Genomic DNA, 19,127 nt, shown 5'->3' on the forward strand with positions numbered 1-19,127 from the left:
AAACAGAGTGCAAATGCAAACCAGACCAAGAAAAGGGGGTTAGTGTTCAAATTAAATCCAGTTTAGCCATCAGGTTCAAGGAGTGAGCACAGAGCAGGAAATAAGAAATGAAGCCCAGATACTAAGAACTGAGAAAATATAGAAAATATTGAGGCATAAACACGGCAAAGACGGTCAACAACTTTTGTTTTATGGAGAGGACTAGAGGACCAGAACACCCTTCTAACGGTCATTGATCTTGTGGTATTTGAGTGAAGCAGTCTGGTTTAAAAATGCTTTGTCTGCCGCAAGCCTGTGACTTGGGTAAGGAGTTAACTTTCTCTCTGAGTTCATTGGTGTACACTAAAAGCTGGAATTGTTCTTTACATTTCTCCTGACTACTTATTCTGTAAGAAGACACTGAATTAGACTCTAAATCATAGTTGGCATGGAAATTAAAAGAACCCTCAACGTATTTATGCAATTATAACCAAAAGAACTAAAGCATCCTACCTTCTTTCCTGAGATGCAGAGTCCTAAAGGCTTCCTCAGACATAATGCAGCAGCATTTCTCATCCAGGGCACCATAGGTACTTTGGATGAGATAACTCTTTGTGCAGGTCTGGTCCAGGCATTTCAGGATGTTTTGTATCTATTTCCCCGTAACTACCTCCCACCCAATCAAATATAAGTTACATTCCCCCAGCCGTTGTGATCACCAAAAATCTCCCCATATATTTCCAAATATGAGAACCCCGGTATAGTTTTTATTTTCATTCTGTTTCACAGCACTGAAATTTCAGAGGATAGTGTCAGAGTTCTCAGGGCTTTTCATGGAAATTGTAAGCAAAGAGATTTTTCTAAGTGTTTTTAGGATTTATATGCTAGGTATTCAGATACCCTTCTCTCAGTCACCAGAGGACTCCAGGAAACCACATACTGTTAAAGGGACATTGCCTTTTCCTTTGTCACAAGTTTTCAAATTTGATAGGAAATTTCATATAGATTCACAAGGAATTGAAAGAGCCTTTTGAAATCATTTAATGCAGTTTCTACATTGTATGTGTGTGTGTATGTGTAAAATGAGATCCAAAAAAGTGGAATGTCTTGCCCAAGGTAACAGTGAGTAGATGATTCGAGAGCTAGGAGACCTTCGTGCTTTTTATTGTTCTAAGAGACATTCTTCCTAGCTCTCTCAAGTTTTGAAAATATTTGGGAATTATAGTTTTATGATAGCCAAAAAAAAGTTGTAGTAAGGAAAAATGGGAGCAATTATTAATTTTAAGGTACAATAGATCATTCTGTGATATGGGGGTGTATGTGATAGGATTAATCAAAGCCTGTATTTAGGAATATAGGATCTGCCACTGATTTCAATCAAGGATTTGAAAGAACTAACTGAGAAAGCAGAGAAACAGAAGGAATACATAAAAATAATCCATTTTTTTCTCATGTAAATAGTTCCTATATCTCTTTGCAGAATAGTTTTATTACGTGGAATAGATAATCCAAGGAAAATCAATAGTGAATTAGTACTATAAAGTTCTATAAAGTTCTTTTTTTTTTTAAAGGAAATAAGGGTTGAAATTATAGATAAAGAGTAAGATAGACTATGGTGTTAGTTTAAAATAAACAGGATAGTTTACAGTGTTTTGTAAAGGTGTCTCTTTACCAAAAAACAGTCTTATGTTGTTTTCGATTAAACTCTGGGAAAGAGGAATCTGAATGACACTCGGAAAGCCTAATCTATAATAGTAAACAAGAAAGGCTATGATGCTTATAAAAGCTTAATTTCTTTCATCGTAATTCTTGTCAGCATATACATTGCTATTGTATATGTTAATGTGTACAGTGCAAGACAGAGACCTGCATTCTACTTCCAGTACTTAGTTTATATAATATGGAAACTTGATAAGTGTTCTGCGGTGGCCATGCACTATGGCTTAAATATAGCTTGTGTCACTAAACTAACCTTAACATTCCCCAGTTGGGTGGATAATGCCACTGCTCTTATAGGTTCATTTTCGTAACTAACCACTGGAGGGAGCTATTGGCATAGCTAAGGCATACCTGCAGTACCTCCTTTTTTTTCTTTCTTTTCTTTTTTTTTTAAGACCAGCTATGCAGCTTCTTTCATGGCCTATTTTTATTATCTCCTTCTCTTAAATCTGGGCTTAGAATCCACGATCCCTATGATTATAATAAGAACAATCAAGCTTTGAAGATAGTGGACTTTTCCTACAGTGTTGACCTTAGGGCACAGCTAGACGTTTTTAACCTCAGTGGCTTTCGGACTGTGCAGATCCTGGAAGGACAAAAGATCCTGGCTAACTGTTCTTCTCCCTACCAGGTAAGTGTAAAACAAGCTTGAGCAAATATGGAGAGGGTTTCTTAATCTCTTTCTTACCTAGATAAGCCATGAAAGCTAGTGTTTACTGATATTGTCTCTCCTGGAACAGATGACCTAGTTTTCAAATATCACCAAGTCAAGCAAAATGTACCATTTTTCTGTCACAACATTGAAGAATATACACATACACGTGCAGACACATGACTCACTCAGTAACCTAAGTGTCAGGGCCATTTCTACCACTTATCTGTGTGGTCTTTCGTAAATCATTTTCTGAGATCTTCTCTGTAAAATAGAGACAATAATTTGCTCTGTGTACATCAGAATTCTTGTGAGGATTAAATGAAATGTATATTAAAAGAACATTAGGACAAATGTAAAGTGTTTTATATGGTGGCGTTATATGCAAAATCCCTTCTGACTCAGCTCTGGGTATATGGCATTTGCTGATTGAATATGTAGCATAACCCTGAACTAGTCACGTGGAACACATTTAGATCACAGCTGGAGTCCATGCAAATTTAGTAGGTGCACAAATTTGAATTTGACAGTCCAGATATTTTTGTCATCTTTTGTTCTTAAGGATAATTCCTAGAGTTGGCTTTACTGATCACTTCTTTGGGGAGTTTCTCTCTTTACTGTTAAGGACAAGGAACAGTCTACTAAAACGTATAAAATAAACTTAGCTAAGCACTATAATACCTGTCAACTTCCTACATAAATAAATTGCCTTGATAGTAGCAGAGAATGATTTTAGCTGATGGTGCTTTTTGTGATTTCAGGTAGATCTGTTTGGTATAGCAGATTTAGCACATTTACTATTGTTCAAGGAACACCTACAGGTCTTCTGGGATGGGTCCCTCTGGAAACTTAGCCAGAATATTTCTGAGTAAGTATTGGTGATTTCAGGGTCTTTGCCTGTCCAAATAATTTTCTCTTTATCTTGGCTGCTCTCTCTGTTTTGACAGCCTTGGTTTCTAAAGTCCATGATTTCATTAATTTTAACCAGATTTCATTAGAGTATCAGTGGAGCACCTTGTGCAGGACAAAGGAATTGTTAATTAAAAATGGGAATCAGATTATTCAGACTTCAGGACATCATTCTGGACCTAGATGTATGGTAGACATATAGACTGTGACTTGAGTATGGAAGCCTCTCAATTTAGAAGTCTTAATGGAAACATTTTGTGAGAATAATTTTCTAACCAATTGGTATTAGTCTTATACCCATTTTTAATAGCTTTTATCAAAAGTTAATAAGCATCTCTTGAAGAGAGTTAAATTTCTAGATTACATACTAATTTTAGGCTATTATTTATTTAATGAATGGGTGAAGCCAAAGCAGAGAACTGAATCTCCTTGGTGAGGAAGTAAATGCTCTCTTAATAAGAGCTGCTTGGTCTCAGAACCTTACTACTCCCTCAAGCATGCTCATAATACTTACTAAATATCCCATGTTCCACCTTACCTTATCATAGCTATTAACTTCCCACAATAAGGTTACCAATCTATTGGTAAATTATTGATACATTCTTTGGTAAAAAGAAAAATCAGTGTTGAAAATTTAACACCCCTTCACCTCCATTTTTCCCTCTCAACAACTGAATTGTATTTTTTTCTTTATTTAATTCAGAATTTTGGCAGTCTTATTTGTCTCTAACATGTACTTTCAAAATAGGTTTGAAATATAATGTAAGGCATATAGGATAGATTGAGGTATCTCCAGTTGGTTATGGTCCTGGGTAGGTTTTACACAAACAGAAGTAGGTGGGGTTTCCTAACAGCCTTGCCTTATACAATAATAGAAGCTTCTCTGATTAAAAAAAAAAAAAAAAGTACAAACATCATAGCCTTAAGCAGTAGTTACTTAGTTGGGCTTAGGATTCTGAGAAGATTGTGACGATAGTAAACCAGGGGGGTGGGGGGGCGTGTAGTCTTTCTAATGACCTAGACTTTAGGAAAGTTAGAGGAGAGGGGACAAAATTCGCTTTTCTTCTATTTGTAGAAGAGAAGTGCTGCATCTTAGTACCTGGAGGAAATTTATACATTTAGATGAAAGATTTTCTTTCCCTTTATGTGCATTGTGTTATGGCTTCTCCCACTACAGTAGTTTTTTTGTCTTTTTTTTTTTTTTTTTTGTAGTTTCACCTTGGGCTTTCAAAGGACACTACTTGAATGATCTCTAACCCTAGAGTTAGGTATTACCTTAAATCATGTTGGTGCATAAATGTACCACTGAGTTAAACACGGAAAGAATTCTATATGCCTGATCTTGATGAAAATGGTTTTATATATTTTTAGGCTAAAAGATGGTGAATTGTGGAATAAATTCTTTGTGCGGATTCTGAATGCCAGTGATGAGTCCACAGTGTCTGTTCTGAGGGAACTTGCAGCAGAAATGAATGGGGTGTTTGACACCACATTCCAGAGTCACCTGAACAAAGCTTTATGGAAGGTAGGGAAGTTAATCAGTCCTGGGGCTTTCCTCTTCCAGCAGGACAGGCAGTCAAGTCTCTCACAGATTCCTGCCTAAAACCAATGGCTGTGCTGTGCAACACTGGACCTGTATATGCTATGATTTAATTTAGGTACACTACTAACAATTTTCTACTTTTTGGTAGAAGTATATTTCTAGGTAACTGGCATTTTCTACTCAACAATGTACCTACTCTTGACCTTGTCCTACCTTAACAAAGAACTGTTTTATTCTAAATGGATATCATATTGATGGGTACCTTGTTGTCATTTAATGCATTTGTCTCAACTTTTCCCTGTACTCTTCCCATTGTAATTTGTGACATGTACCCTCATGAGCACTATGTATTTTGTAAATAATAAAATAGTATTTGTTAAATTTGTGCTTCTAACATCTCATCTACTTTTTGCCAACTAAGATGATAAATGGCCTGATTTTGCCATGGAAATTTATATGTTCTAGACTTGGGACTGTTATGATAGGATCCTAACAAGACAGAATAGCCAACCATTCCTTTAGGTGTTCCTGACCCTCCACTAAATGGTCTAGATTGAAAAGTAGATAAAATGGTTTACACAAGGCCAAATTTCTTTAAATTTCAAGTGACAAAATTGTTTTTATTATATTTTAATGTTTTCATTTTTTGTCCACCAAGCCCCTTGGTCTACTTATATAATCTAGTGGTGCTGCTGCTACTGGGTCTCTTGATTAGGTCTGTGTAAGTTAGAAAAGGTTTTGAATGGGCTTTAGCAACCTTTCAGAAATGGAATAATTACCATTCTGTTACATGCAAAATGACTTGGTGGGGGCAAGGTTAATGAAGGAATAGAAGGAGATTTTGTTGTTTGGAAGATTTGAAGAGGCAGAATTTTAGAATAAAAAGATGACTTTGAAGCACGGAATCATTTGGGAGAGAATAGGTCTAAATGAAGTATTGGACCGCTAAAAAGAAGCATGAATTATACGAGGTCTTAGGAAGAAAATTGGTAGAAAAGGGCAAGGAAAATTAACTATTTCATATCTAAATATCAAAATTAGCAAACATGCCTCTTTGCTGGTGCCTGATTTTGTTTTTTTACTCTAGTTGTCACTGTTACTGCTCTAAGATTGCTGGAAAGCAGAAGATTGTAAGTATATCTCAACTAAAAATATTAAGCATATATAGTTGAGGCACTGAAACATGACTTGGATTTGAAGGATAATCAAATTAGAAATTTTTGCTCTTAACCAAAATAAGACTTTTCAAACATTTTCATGTTTGCTTCTTGTACAACTAAGGATATCAGATTATATATCTATCTTTTCTGTAATCAAACCCATCTACCCCTCTGCTCTCCTCTCCTCGTTTCTCAATACACTGCTTTGACGCATAAAGTCATTACTCTGAGGCTGGGTAGTAAATTTAGATTCTTTCTTAGCATAGGCTTAGCTACCATCTAGTGAATTTTTTAGCAACCTTGACAGCAAGACTGACAAACCACTGCTTTATGGATAAAGCAGTTTCTGAAAGTCCACTCTGAGGAGAGAGAGGAAAATCTGAGGAAGGTAATTTATCTGAGGAAATCTGAGGAACTTACAACTGTTTTGCTACCTCTTCCATTCTCCATCCCCTCCAATCCTGACCTTTCTTTGTAGAGGGGAGAAAATAGTACCTGACCAATTAGGACCTATGATGTCTTCATTTTCTCTTTGCCTGAGCATAAAACCATAAAGCAGGCACGTTTCCATTTTCTTTATATTTTATGTTTGTCTTAGGAGAAGGAAGCCTATATTTGTTGGCTGAAGCTTCAAATGGTTATTTCTTATCTCACTAAGGCAGAAATAGCATAATGATGGACCTGAGAAAAAGAACATAGCTAAAAAGACAGGATTTTCCCTTTTGTTTGAAAAGAGACCATGGAATATGTAGTGCCTCACCATTCACAAAGTGTACATCCACTAATCTTCTACTACTGTTAGAGCCTTCATCCCCCTGTGACAGTTGTACAAGAAACCTTCTACCCAAGTCAGAGTGCTCTTAACTGATGCCAAACATGAATCTGGAAATAAAATTTCCTATAGCATTAGGACTTTAGACTGTTAGATAAGAAAGCCTTTCAGAGGGTTAGCACAAGGCTCTTTAAAATGACTCTTGTGTTTAGGCTAAAGTCTTTAAGCAAAGACAGCAAAGAAATGCTGCTTTTCTGTTGCACTGGAAAAAGAAGAATTCTTCCTCCAACTGCACCAACTCTTATGCCAAATTTGCTTCCAGTCTGGCTCGTGAAATTAGGACTTCCCTAGTGAGGAAGATGCATTTTAAAAAAAATAACTTTAATATGGCAAAGTTCGACCTTAATGAGGTTCTTGTTTCCACCAAAGACATAAGAAGCTATGAATATTAATAGGATAAAGGTGGCAGTTCAGATAACTGGTTTTGAAACAACGGATTAGAGTTTGAACTCTTATCACCAGTGCCACCACTAGTTCCTACAGCACCTTTGTGCAAATTAGGAAAAGGGCCCTTCCTGTAGTGGCTTCAGTACCTCTCTGGTGTGCAATAGCTTGACTGGATTTCAGTCCCCATTTACCCTCTCAATCTGGTACCCTTGTGCAGTGAATAAATTGCACAGCCATATGCAGTGGTCTCGCCCATTTCATAGCTTACCTGCAAAAAAATTTTTAGGTAGATCAAAAATGTTAATGTGAAAAACTGAAAATGTAAAATACTGGATGATTTTGTAATTTTTTATCTGACATAAAACCAAGATTTAACCGAGAAGATTGCTATTTATTACCATAACAGATAAAAAATAAAACCTAACATAGTCACATCTCTCTCCCCTCCCTACCCCCCCCCAAAAAAACTCTAAACTCAAACTACGAAAAATGACTTGCCACATGTTTGCATCATTTTTCACTTGCATTATCTCAAGGTCTCACAACTAGTATCTCTGCTCCCCCTACCCACCTCCAGTCAAATCAGAACCCTCCAATGGTTTCCCATCTCACACAGCACAAAATTGAAAGACTTCTCACAGCCTGCAAGACCCTACCAGGTCTAACCCCGCTGTTCCCTGACCTCTTCCCTGACTCCTTTTTTCCTTGCTCGCTCCACTGTAGCCTGCCTACCTACCTCCTTTCTGATTCTTAAACATGCCAACTAGTTTCCCTCTTTATGAACTTTCTGCTTTCTATTCCTTCTGCCTGGAATGTTCTTTCTCATAACTTCACATGGATTACTCACCTACTCCCCTTCAGGTGTCTCCTCAGATCTCCACCTTATCAGAGGCCTTCCCTGGCCATTCTGGACAATAGCTTCCCATACACACACACTGCTGTTCTGCTGTTATTCTATCCCTCTTTACCCTGCTTTGTTTTTTCCATAGCACCTATCACCTATTTTTTCCATAGGGTATATGTAAATATATTTTGTTCTTTTCCTCTGTATCCTAATACTAGAATTTAAGTCCTTAAGGGCAAGGATTTGCTTTATTTCTTGTTTTAATCCCAGTGCCTAGAGCACTGTCAAAGCACTATTTTACCTAATGTACAAAGAACTCTTTTAAAAAATTGAAAACCGATAGACAAAGGGCATGAACAATCCACTAAAATAACATTTTGGTGGCCAATGTGTGGATAGACCTAGAGTCTGTCATGCAGAGTGAAGTAAGCCAGAAAGAGAAAAACAAATACTGTATGCTAACTCATATATACGGAATCTAAAAAAAAAAATGGTACTGATGAACCCAGTGACAGGGCAAGAATAAGGATGCAGATGCAGAGAATGTACTGGAGGACACGGGGTTTGGGGGGACGGGGGGCGAAGGGGAAGCTGGGACAAAGTGAGAGAGTAGCATAGACCTATATACACTACCAACTGTAAAATAGATAGCCAGTAGGAAGTTGCTGTATAACAAAGGGAGATCAACTCGATGATGGGTGATGCCTTAGAGGGCCAGGACAGGGAGGGTGGGAGGGAGTCGCGGGAGGGAGGGGATATGGGGATATATGTATAAATACAGCTGATTCGCTTTGGTGTACGTCAAAAGCTGGTACAAGAGTGTAAAGCAATTATTTTCCAATGAGCTTGAAAAAATAAAAAAAAATAAAAATAAAAAATTGAAAACCAATAGACAAAAGGCATGAACAAGCCACTAAACATTTTGGTGGCCAATATGTGAGTCGTTCATTCTCATTCCTAACTAAATAAAATGCAAAATAAACCTGAAATTTTCATCATTCACATAGCAAATAGTTGAAAATTGTGAGGGGAGATAAGCACTCATGTTATTAGTGGGAGTGCAAATTGGTACACTATTAGGAGGTGATTTGGCAAAGTTTATTTAATTTAAATATTCATTCCCTTCAGCTAAGAAAATTTTTCCTAAGAATTTATCTTACAGAGGCATTGGCACAGATGCTCAAAGATAAAGCACTGTTTGTGATTGTTGTCCTCCCTGCTTCCAAGGCTCATTGGTCCCAAAGGGATAATCAATGTGATAGACCCTGGGAAAAGAGGAGTCCTGGAACTAATGCAGAGGTGAAGTCAGGCCATTTCTGTAGATGGCAGGGGTGCCTTGGCATTGGTGCTGAAGACCAATCTTCCAATTTGACATGAGCCTGTAGAGATGGCAGAACCCGAGTGAGGCTCTGAAAGTTGAATTCCAGACATTTCAGCTTATGTTTAAAAAAAAAAAAAAAAAAAGCTGAGGGGGAAAAGGGGTTGCCTTTGAGGAGAGTCGGGTGGAGAGAGGAATGAATAAAGGCTTTTACTTTTCAATTCCTGCATTTCTGAGCCTTTTGAACATTCTGATCACTTTTTTTATGTCTCTGGGATAATCTAGGCTAAGAAATTATGGGCTGTGACTTCGTCATCTTTTCCCTTGTCTACATTAAAAAAACAAAAAGCCTAATAAGTGTTAGGTTTTTTTTAGTGGGAAGTTTGGGAGACTTTATCATCCAAATATAAAAGCAAGATTAATTTGGAATTAAAATGAGAGCATGAAAACAATTTTAAATTATTGAAGATAATGTATCTAAACTTCTATTTTTAGTATGCTAAAAATTCATACATGTTCAAAGGTTTTATAGTGTTTCTATTCAAGGTACACTTTCTAAAATTATCTTCCTAGTGTTACAGCTTCCTATGTCTGTGAACAAGGGATTGAATTATATAAAACTTGACCTTTTTCAAAACAAAATACATTTTATAGCTTTCATATAAAAACTTGAGTTTCCACAACCTGACGTCAAGTGATTAAGAAAGGAACAAACAGTGATAAACTCAGGCTCAGTGTCTATAAACATACTTTTTTTTTTCCATCAAAGCATACTGCTTCCAATAGTCTTGTTCTTTAGAGGCTCCTGCGGCAGACTTTCAGCTGCCTAGCAGTGTTGTCCCCTAAATTCAGATTGCCTCCTTCATGGGAAGCAGGGTTTGCCCAATCACGCTGCTAGTTCTCAAACCCCTTGTGAGCAAAGAACTGTGTGCCTATTAATTTTTATATAGTTCTAGAAATTAGTAGTGAATTAAAAACATAGTTAAAACAATTAGTGAATTAAAACATTGGAAAATAGCAGCCACAGTTCAAAAGCTGGTTATATTGGAATCTTGGTGAGGGGGGAAGAATCTATCCTAGGTTGCAAATGTGCCTAGAATCATAATCTCACTTTCATTTCTAGGGTGTCACTTTGTATATGTTTCTTTAACCTTCTCTTATAGTCCCCTGCTGACCTTACATCATGATACACTTCATTGTCCTGTTTACTTTTCAAAATTCAATGTTATTTTCACAGGTATGTTTATTCCATCAAAATGTGTACTTTATTTTCCATGTGTGTATAATTCAGCCTCACATTCATTCAAAATAGTTATGTGAATCAGTGTATGCTGCAATTGCAAAGTAGTTTAATCTTACTGGCCTGGTCATGTGATGCATTTTATTTAATTGCTTCAGTCCTGCAATTAGCAGAGTGAGGATGGCATTTCATAAAAACAGATACCCATTAAAATCTGTGAACAAAAAGGTGAATATATATTTGTTTTTGCATTTTAAAACAAAATTGAAAAATCTGGTAACACTAGAATACAATGATAAAAATATTGAAAAGGATGACACATGAAGCTTCAATGAGACTGGCTCATTCCAGGAAATGAGACAGCTAAGGGTAAGTGAGTGTGAGGTACAGCAAGTCAAGGAGTCCCAGCGAATCAAGGGGATCAAGCAGGCAGAAATATGAGCTAGGGAGAGCAGACAGAAGTTAACTAGCATTGCTAGGAGAGACCTTCCAGATCAACTATCCTGTCACTGAACAGATAAGGAAGCTACTTGCTCAGGGCTCACCCAAGCGGGCATATGTAGTATTCTACCTACCTACTGGGCCAGTGGTGTAGGCCACTGGGGCAGCCCCATAGCGCCTGCCACATTGTGTCATCAATTGCCTTGGACAGGTACATATACATGCCTTACCTCTCTAATTCAGTTGAGCTCTTGGGACAAGAACTGTGTCTTTTCATACTCTAGTTACAACTTTCATGTGGTGCTCACATTATAGGGAGTCAATTTCATAGGCCCAGGGCCTGCTAGAACCTCCTCAGTATTGAGGTGGCCCCCTGCCTATGGTGCCAAACCAAACGCTAGCATGGTTAGAGATACTGCCTCTACGGCCAGAATGCCTGAGTTTGAATCCTGGCAATGTGGCAGTGAACAAGTTACTTACCTCTCTGAGCCAGTATTGTCCTCTGTAAAATGAGGATAACCTGAGTGCCAACTTCACAAAGTTTTGAGAACTAAATAAACCTTTTAGTATAGATGCTTGTAGATGTTTGTATTGATTTGGTTCTAATGTTGTCTAAAGTTCTCTGGAAACCTCTAGTAGATTAGAATCCCAGCTAGATTGGAGCCTTACTGTCTTTTGAATTAATTTACAATAGAGAGTACAGCTAAATCTGTAATATAATCAAACATGGTGTTCTGTAATCTAAAGGGGAAATGAGTTGTTTCTATTGGGAGTCACCTTCAGGGAACCAAATATTTGTACTTAAGACAGTCTCAAGATCAGCCAGGTACCAAGTTGTCAGGAAGGTCCATCTAGTCCCATCTTCAGCCCACAAGGCTGTTTCAGTCCGAAGGTGGTCTCTGGCTCGCGGCTCTCTGCTGCTTTTGTGCCGTGTTCACAGGAATCTGAAATGCTGCCCCTGGTCCTGTTTGCTCTGAGAGTATGTATCAGGCAAAGTCTTGGTGGGAAGCAGGGTGCAGATCCCGTCCCTCTAGCCACCTACCGGATGCATCTCACTCCTCCTCTGCCCTCTTTTGCTCTCACCCACCAGGGGCAACACTTTCTGGCTTAGGGAGCAGGGTCTTCTCACCTCCATTTAAGGTCAAGATATTTGGTCTCTTCCTGAGACTAAAAAAAGCTTAGGTTTTCAGAACTATTTCTATATTACCTTCTGCTACATCTCTCTCCTGAGCCAATGGATTAAAAGTGACCACTTGCTTAATAGGAAAAAGGAAAGACAGAATATAAGAAGCCCTATAAATTCGATTCATGAACTGGGAAACATGGGCTCCAAGCCCAGGTCTGCTCCATACCGGCTGCTTGCTCAGGACAGGTCAATCTGCCATCTATAAATTAGTGCTGAGGCTTCTACCCCAAAGGGTTGTGAGAATTAATAGCACAGTATGGTTGCTAAACATGAAAATTCCATGGCTCCTGGCAAGCAGCAGTTTCATCTCTGTCTGCCCAGAGCTGAGCACAGGAGGCAGCGGAGCTGGTGTAATCCGTCGTGGAATCTAGGCCACAATGGAGATGCCTGACGTTCTTATTCACTCAGGCCTCCAGCTGCAACCTGTTGACTCCTGTTTTCCTCTTTGTTGAAACATGCTCATTTGACCCCCCTTCAGGACAGCAAATAATCTCTTGGAATGTGGCAAAGGTGATGAGCCAATAAATGTTTTTAAACTCCATTGGGGCTCCACATTTAATGACAGACACCATGAAGGATAAAGAGAAATGTAAGGCATGCTGTCTCCCTTCAGGGAGTTTATAATTTAGTTAGCGGAACAGGATATTACAGGTTAGAAGGCAAGAGGATATAAAGAGAAATAAGTCAAAGGACATCTCAAGGTAAGGCATGACCTAGAGCCCAAGGAGTGCAGCAGATGTGTTAGGACACTTTGAAGAAGTGAGAGTCAGCACGGGTTCGGGTGTCCCGGGGGCCAGCAGGGCATGGCAGGGATTGGAGCTGGTCTGTATCAGGTAGTTTTCAGCTGCAAAAATCAGAAATCTAAACTAGCGTAAAGAGTAAGAATATCTGTTATGTCACATAACAGCCTGAAGCCCAGAAGTTCATGGAAGACCCATGTCGTTTCCACCTATTCTGCCATCCTCAGCATGTTGGCTTTTGTCCTCAGGCTGGTCCCCTTCCAGAACCCAGTTGGCTACCACAGCAAGCTCAACGACTTGGAGCAGCACAAGGAAAATTTTCCCAAAAACTCTTCCAGCAAACTTGCACTCTGTCTATGTTGGCACATGCCTAGGGCCTAAACCAATCCCTGGCAAAAGGAAGGGTATTACCAAGATCAGTTCAAACTAACCAAGATTCACTCCTAGGGCTGGTGCTGGAGAGTGGTCCTTCCCTGAGCACACAGGAGGAGAATAGTATACTCCAAATAAATTGGATTTTTTCCAGTGAGTAAGAAGGGAAATGAGATGGATTTAGAGAGGCAGCCAGTAGTGTCCGCTGCATGGGTGGCGTTGGGAAGGAAAAAGGCAGAATTTGATAGGAAAATAGCATCCTGGACCCTGAAACAGATTGCCTGGGTTCAAACCCTTGCCCTGTCAGTGACCTGAGCAGGTAAGTCAACTTCAGGAGGCCTTAGTTTCTTCACCTCTGAAATGAGATGATAATTGTTTGCACATAGATTGTAAATTTCATGAGGACAGAGACTTGTCTTTTTTTTTTTATTGGAATATAACTGCTTTACACTCTTGTACCAGTTTTTGAGGTACACCAAGGTCAGTCATCTGTATTTATACACATATCCCCATATCCCCTCCCTCCCTCGACTCTCCCCCCCACCATCCCAGTCCCAGTCCTCCAAGGCATCATCTATTATCGAGCTGAACTCCCTTTTGTTATACAGCAACTTCCCACTGGCTATCTAAGGGGAAGCTGGGATGAAGTGACAGACTTGTCTTTTCCACGAAGTTATCCCCAGCACCTAGCACAGAGCTTCATACCCAGCAAGTACTCAATAGATATTTAGTGAAGGGATTCACTAGTTGGATTGTTGTGAGGATTTAATGAGTTACTGTGTGGCAAAGGCTTAGCACAGTGCTTGGCCTATAATATGTGCTCAAGAAAAAGAGTTTTTAGCCAGTCATTGACACAAGGGAAACCCTCCACATGTCCTTTTGCTGCTTTGCATCACTGGTGCTGCCAGATTTATCACTAGCCCTTGCGCATGGCAGCCGAAGCTCAGCTGTGTCAGGAAGGCTCTGCTCCTGGGGGACTGGGCCTGGGCTGGCGAAGGCCTGTGTACTTGGTACTCTGCAGTTTGTAACTCTGCTCTGACCAGTTTCTGAGTCAGCCCTCCTGTTACCATTAACCCCTCAGGGTCAATCCCCTGAAGCCCCTCTGAGACCAGCCTAACTCACTTCTAAAGCCACATGTGCCAGAGTGAAGAGGGGGCACCCATTTCACTGACTGAAGGCTTTTCTTTTTTGCTGTGTCTCAAATGAAGTTTGAACTGTCCCAGCCAATTTCTGCTAGTCCCTCCTTTTCCCTGCTCTGATAGAGGGGGGCCAGCCCCTCCCCTTGAGGCAGCTCCCAGGAAGGCTTATCCATGGGAAATGCTGCTGCTGGGCCTGCTGCCAGCTGCAGAACTGGGCGTTGAGGGCTGACTCCCTCCTGAAGTCCAGAGGCCTTGTCCTTGTGGCACAGCAATGAAAGCCAGCCAGAGGCAGTACTCAGCCCGGTCAGAGCAGGTTGTGGCCAGACCCCAACTGAGCGGCTCCCTTCAGCCATCTGTGCAGCGTCTCCTGGAAACAGTCACACCAAAGCTCCCCAGGGAGTTCCTGGCCCGGCGCAGGGCGTTAGAGTGAGAGCCAGGGCTTTGCACTCAGATCCTGGCTTTGCCACTTCCTAGCTGATTAGGGGAAAGTTGTTTAAACCCACTGCGCCTCACACTCCTCATCTGTACGAACTGAGATAATAATATCTCCCCCTTAGTGTTTTGAGGAACTAACGAATGGGAAGAGCCTAGCCGTCCCATGCCTGGAATGTGGTAAATACTTGACTAAAATGTTTTTTCTACGGACACCTCCATCTCATGAAACCAGGAATGTTCATAGTTCCACAGCCCTGATTCTGGAAAAAGAATTCCATTCTCTATTCACTTACTTGAAAGATCCTGTTTCTCCAGAGAGGAAACTTCTGGAGGTCAACAGCAGACACCCTAGCCAGGGTTGCTCCAAATCCTGATGAGATTCAGGTCTGTGTTTCCCTCCCTCATGTCCCCAGTACAAAGTGGTGCCCACCTTCTGCTTTCCCAGGTCATCTGCTAACACTGCCGCCTTTCTGGGTCTGTCTGCCCACCGGCCACGAGCCTGTCACCCTTTCTTCTTGCTTCCCCCAGTTGTCCCAGCAGCAGGGGCGCTGTAGCGGGGTAGGCACGGGGGATGCTAAACCAGCTTCTCGGAATAATTCCTGTCTCCCCTCAGTATGCGCCGTGGCGCCTTGGCCTTCTCCATACCTCCCCTGCCCACCTGTGTGCAGGCAGGTTCTGCAGCCCAGCCCGGGCTACTGGAAGGCCTCATCGTCGTTCCCTCTTCGCTTCTGGGCGGAGAGCTAGCGTTGGGCCTTCTGAGCAAGGCCAGAGGGGCAGTGGCTGGGCAGCAAGAGCGCTGGCCAGCAGCAATAGGAACTCCTCCTGGGCTTTTCCAGTTTGCTTTTGTTGAAGAAGAGCTCCTGGAGAAATTCCCTACTCTGCAGCCCGGAAAGCAGTCCTACTCCATGGAGCACGGTGGAGAGAATCGCGTCAGTCCCACTCTCGGCCCCTGCCAGGTGTCTGCCACACGCTTTGCCCTGCTACCGCCCCATTACCCTGGGCTTTCCACCCCACTCCACCCCCGCAGGAGGGAAAAGAAACAGGGCGGGAGGAGAGGCTCAGGAGGGACCCAAGCATACCTATCTGGCAAGACCCTTAGGCGTCCTTCCCACTGAGGACCCCCAGGACTTGACTGGTCATTCTCCCTTCTGCTACAAACACCTCGGAGCGTGGGTGGGTGCCCTGGAGGCATCTGCTCCCTGGGAACCCTGCCTGCCCTGCGGGAAGCTGTTTAGGAAAATCTCTTGAAGGCGGAGCCCCTGCCTCTGACCTGGAGGCCCAGGGCTGAGGGGCACCTCTGAGGTAATACCAGCCCTGGAGTGCGGGCCACGGGCCTCCCGTGACAACACCTGCTCATGAATCCCAGCCCTTCCTTCCCGGAGCCTGCCCTGGCTTGGGATGGTAGGGGCTGAAGGCAGGCAGATCCGTTCCTCCCTTCCTGGCCCTGCGGCGAGAGGTGCTGACGCGTGTAGGCAGGTGGAGACAGGCCCACACAGCCGTCAGGAAGGCCCGCGTGAAGCACCCTCTCTACACACAGCGCAAGGGGGGCGGGAAGTGTGGGGAAGGATCTAAAGATCTAAAAAAGCTGGCTGTAAAAGGGCATTTTTCCCACACACTGGAACCCTAGACTTTGTTCCTGAAACGTATTATTCTTAAGGAAAGCCGGGGAAGCTGAGGACTTCGCTGCCGCAGGGCCTTTCCAAACCTGTCCCCAGAAGATTTGTTTACAGCCATGCAGTGGGACATTTTGGTGTAAGCAGTCAATCCAGTGGAACCTGACTCACCAAAATGGTACAGATGAGGCAAGTTGGTTTTGAGGTTTCAGTGATATCTCCATTCTCAACAGCAAAATGGAGAGTAGAGGGAAAGACTTTATTAAGTAATTGTAAGGACACCATCTTGACTGATTCACATGCTGCCACTTCCTGGGAGACAAGAGTAAAAGGCAGAAATGCCCACGGTGACTGCCCCGTTGCTGCCTTGGGCTAAATTACAGATACGTCACTCGGGACTTAAGCTAGAACCAGCTGCGTGAGCAGCAAAGGGAACAACAGGGGCCTGTGAGGAGGAAAGCTGAGTTCCAGTCCCGACTCTGCCTCTGATTTCCTCTGTGGCTTTGCCGAGTCACTTAGTCTCTGGGGGCTGCAGTTTTCTCACCTGCAGAAGGCAGGGCAGGGCTGATGGTTCTAGAGTCCCTTTCCAATGTGATTCACCATATTCCAAGAGCACAGCACCGCTTCACGCATTCCTTCGTTCAGCAACGTCCGCACGAGCATCTACTGTGTAACCGGACACCCTGCTGGGTTTCCTGCCCTCGAGAGCTCAGCCTGCTGGGATTAGCAGAGGTGACTCCGCTGGGACAAGGAAAGGCACAGGGCACACCACTGGCCCAAGAACACAGGCATCTGGCCGACTGCCCCTACACCGAGCAGCCAAGCCTTTGCAGGATTTCTTCCAATGGCTGGCAGATCCCCCCTTTTCTACAGCCTGTGAGGAAAGGGATCTAAGTTGGCAGGTATTCTCACAAAATCAAGAAGCCACGCAATATGACGGTAGAGGAACAAGTTCCGGTCTATGCAGGCATCAGCTTTCAGAAAGCCCCTGAAGACAGCACTAACAGAATTGAAGTGACTGATTACCACACTCAGGAATTTTAAAGGATGGGAAAAAGTAGCCAAGACCCACGGTGACCCTTGGCTGGTTTTTGGCCTCCAGCACCCTTTCCATTAGCAGCAGCACCCTAATCTTCTTCCCCATCTCGTAGGACCACTTGACCATGCTACCCTCCCCTCTACCAGGCCAGAGGTGGACACGTGACCTGAACCTCCAGCCAGACTGCCCCTGCTCTTGGACCAGGTGCAGAGGTGCACCAGGCGGAGCACCTGGTGGGAGCGCCTTCCATGCAGGTGGGGGAAGCATGGAGTCTGCGGAGTTAGGTCCGATGTCTAGAGACCTCAGGGCTGCCCAGCTTCTGTCCCTGACTTGATTCTCCAGACTTCTCATCAGTGCTGGGAGTTAGCTATCTGATGGCTGTCAAAAAAATCCCTTTCCTGCTCAAGATGGCTGGTCATTAGAAAACCTAATTTCGTTTTTATGATTAATGCCTCATGGTCCAATACTGTGCAGCTGAAACAAAATGTCTATGTGTGCAGCCTGAGACTGTTACACGGGAGGTGACTGGGGTCATGGTTTGGAAGATTAACCTGCCGCCATTTGGTGTGTGGATAAGAATGAGCCACAAACAGAACAGTCATGAAGCTGAAAGCTGAGAACATTCATGTTTTCTGAGCTCTCAGGATGAGCAGTTCCTGTGCCAAGAGCTTTGTTCATTTATTTCCCACAACCTCTAAGCAGGTGAAATCATCTCCATTTTATGGATGAGGAAACTGAGGTCCAGGTGTTTAAATACCATGCTAACGGTCACTCAGTTGATGAATGGTAATGCTGGGATGTGAACTCAGGACAGAAAACTCAGAACCTGGGCTTTTCACCAAACACCACATTGTTTCCCTATGGAAGAAAATTCATGAAGGAGTTTTCAAAAATAACGTGAGCAGCTTAGTGCCACCTTGGACATAAGGGGCTGGGGGTGGGAAGCGTCAAGGGGAACGGCAGGTTTCCATCTGGCTGTCAGCAGCAGTGGGCACTGGGGCGGGAACTGGCTGGTCAGGGTGATGCCTACACTGGGGTAGCTGTGACTTGGGCTCTGGAGTGACCATTTCCAGGTTGATGGTCAAAGTCACAGAGAGGATGGTGTTCCAATGAGAGTGTGGGTGAGTGCGGGAGAGAGGAGCAGGGGACCGAGACTAGGCTTGGGCACTGGGAGAAGAAAAGGAGCCAGCGAGGGGACAGGTGGGTTCAGGGACCCAGAGGGCATTGTGGAAGGTCAAGCTCCGCCTGGTGCCTGGGAAGCTCAAGCTTCCACCTGCAGAGGCCTCTGTTTCTGATCAGGGGCTGGGAAACAAAGGGTCCCTGCCAACCCCGGAAGCCGCTCTCTCACCCTTCACAGCAAAACCAGACAAGACCCCAAAAGGGGAGCTCAGCCAGCTGTGGCCAGGCAGCCAGGTCCGAATCTGAATCCTGAATCCCTAATCCGCCGCTCTGGGGGTGGGGAGCCTGGGAGGTCTGGCTTCCCACGGGCTGAGAGAGGCTTGCACTGAGCTGGGCAGGCAGCACTTCCCCCCACCTCCCCCTCAGTAAAGGAAGGCAGGAAAAAAACGTGTCTTTATAA

The 19,127-nt window shown here is 42.9% G+C and overlaps 1 protein-coding gene across 3 annotated transcripts in view; it reads left to right on the forward strand.

The window, feature by feature from the left end:
• Nucleotides 1-5,194, forward strand: part of BUB1B (BUB1 mitotic checkpoint serine/threonine kinase B) — a 52,632-nt gene extending 47,438 nt beyond the window's left edge. For 2 of the 3 annotated variants that reach the window (XM_057721645.1, XM_057721647.1), the window contains 3 exons: nt 2,158-2,329; nt 3,112-3,218; nt 4,631-5,176. In XM_057721645.1, the coding sequence (XP_057577628.1) occupies nt 2,158-2,329; nt 3,112-3,218; nt 4,631-4,862 (511 nt within the window). In that variant the 3' untranslated portion in view covers nt 4,863-5,176. Of the gene's footprint in view, nt 1-2,157; nt 2,330-3,111; nt 3,219-4,630 lie in introns of all 3 variants that reach the window. The other variant, XM_057721646.1, reaches the window with a different exon arrangement.
• The last annotated feature ends 13,933 nt before the right edge of the window (nt 5,195-19,127 follow it).

Source organism: Hippopotamus amphibius, chromosome 2, assembly GCF_030028045.1.
Source record: "Hippopotamus amphibius kiboko isolate mHipAmp2 chromosome 2, mHipAmp2.hap2, whole genome shotgun sequence".
NCBI classification, from domain to species: Eukaryota; Metazoa; Chordata; class Mammalia; order Artiodactyla; family Hippopotamidae; genus Hippopotamus; species Hippopotamus amphibius.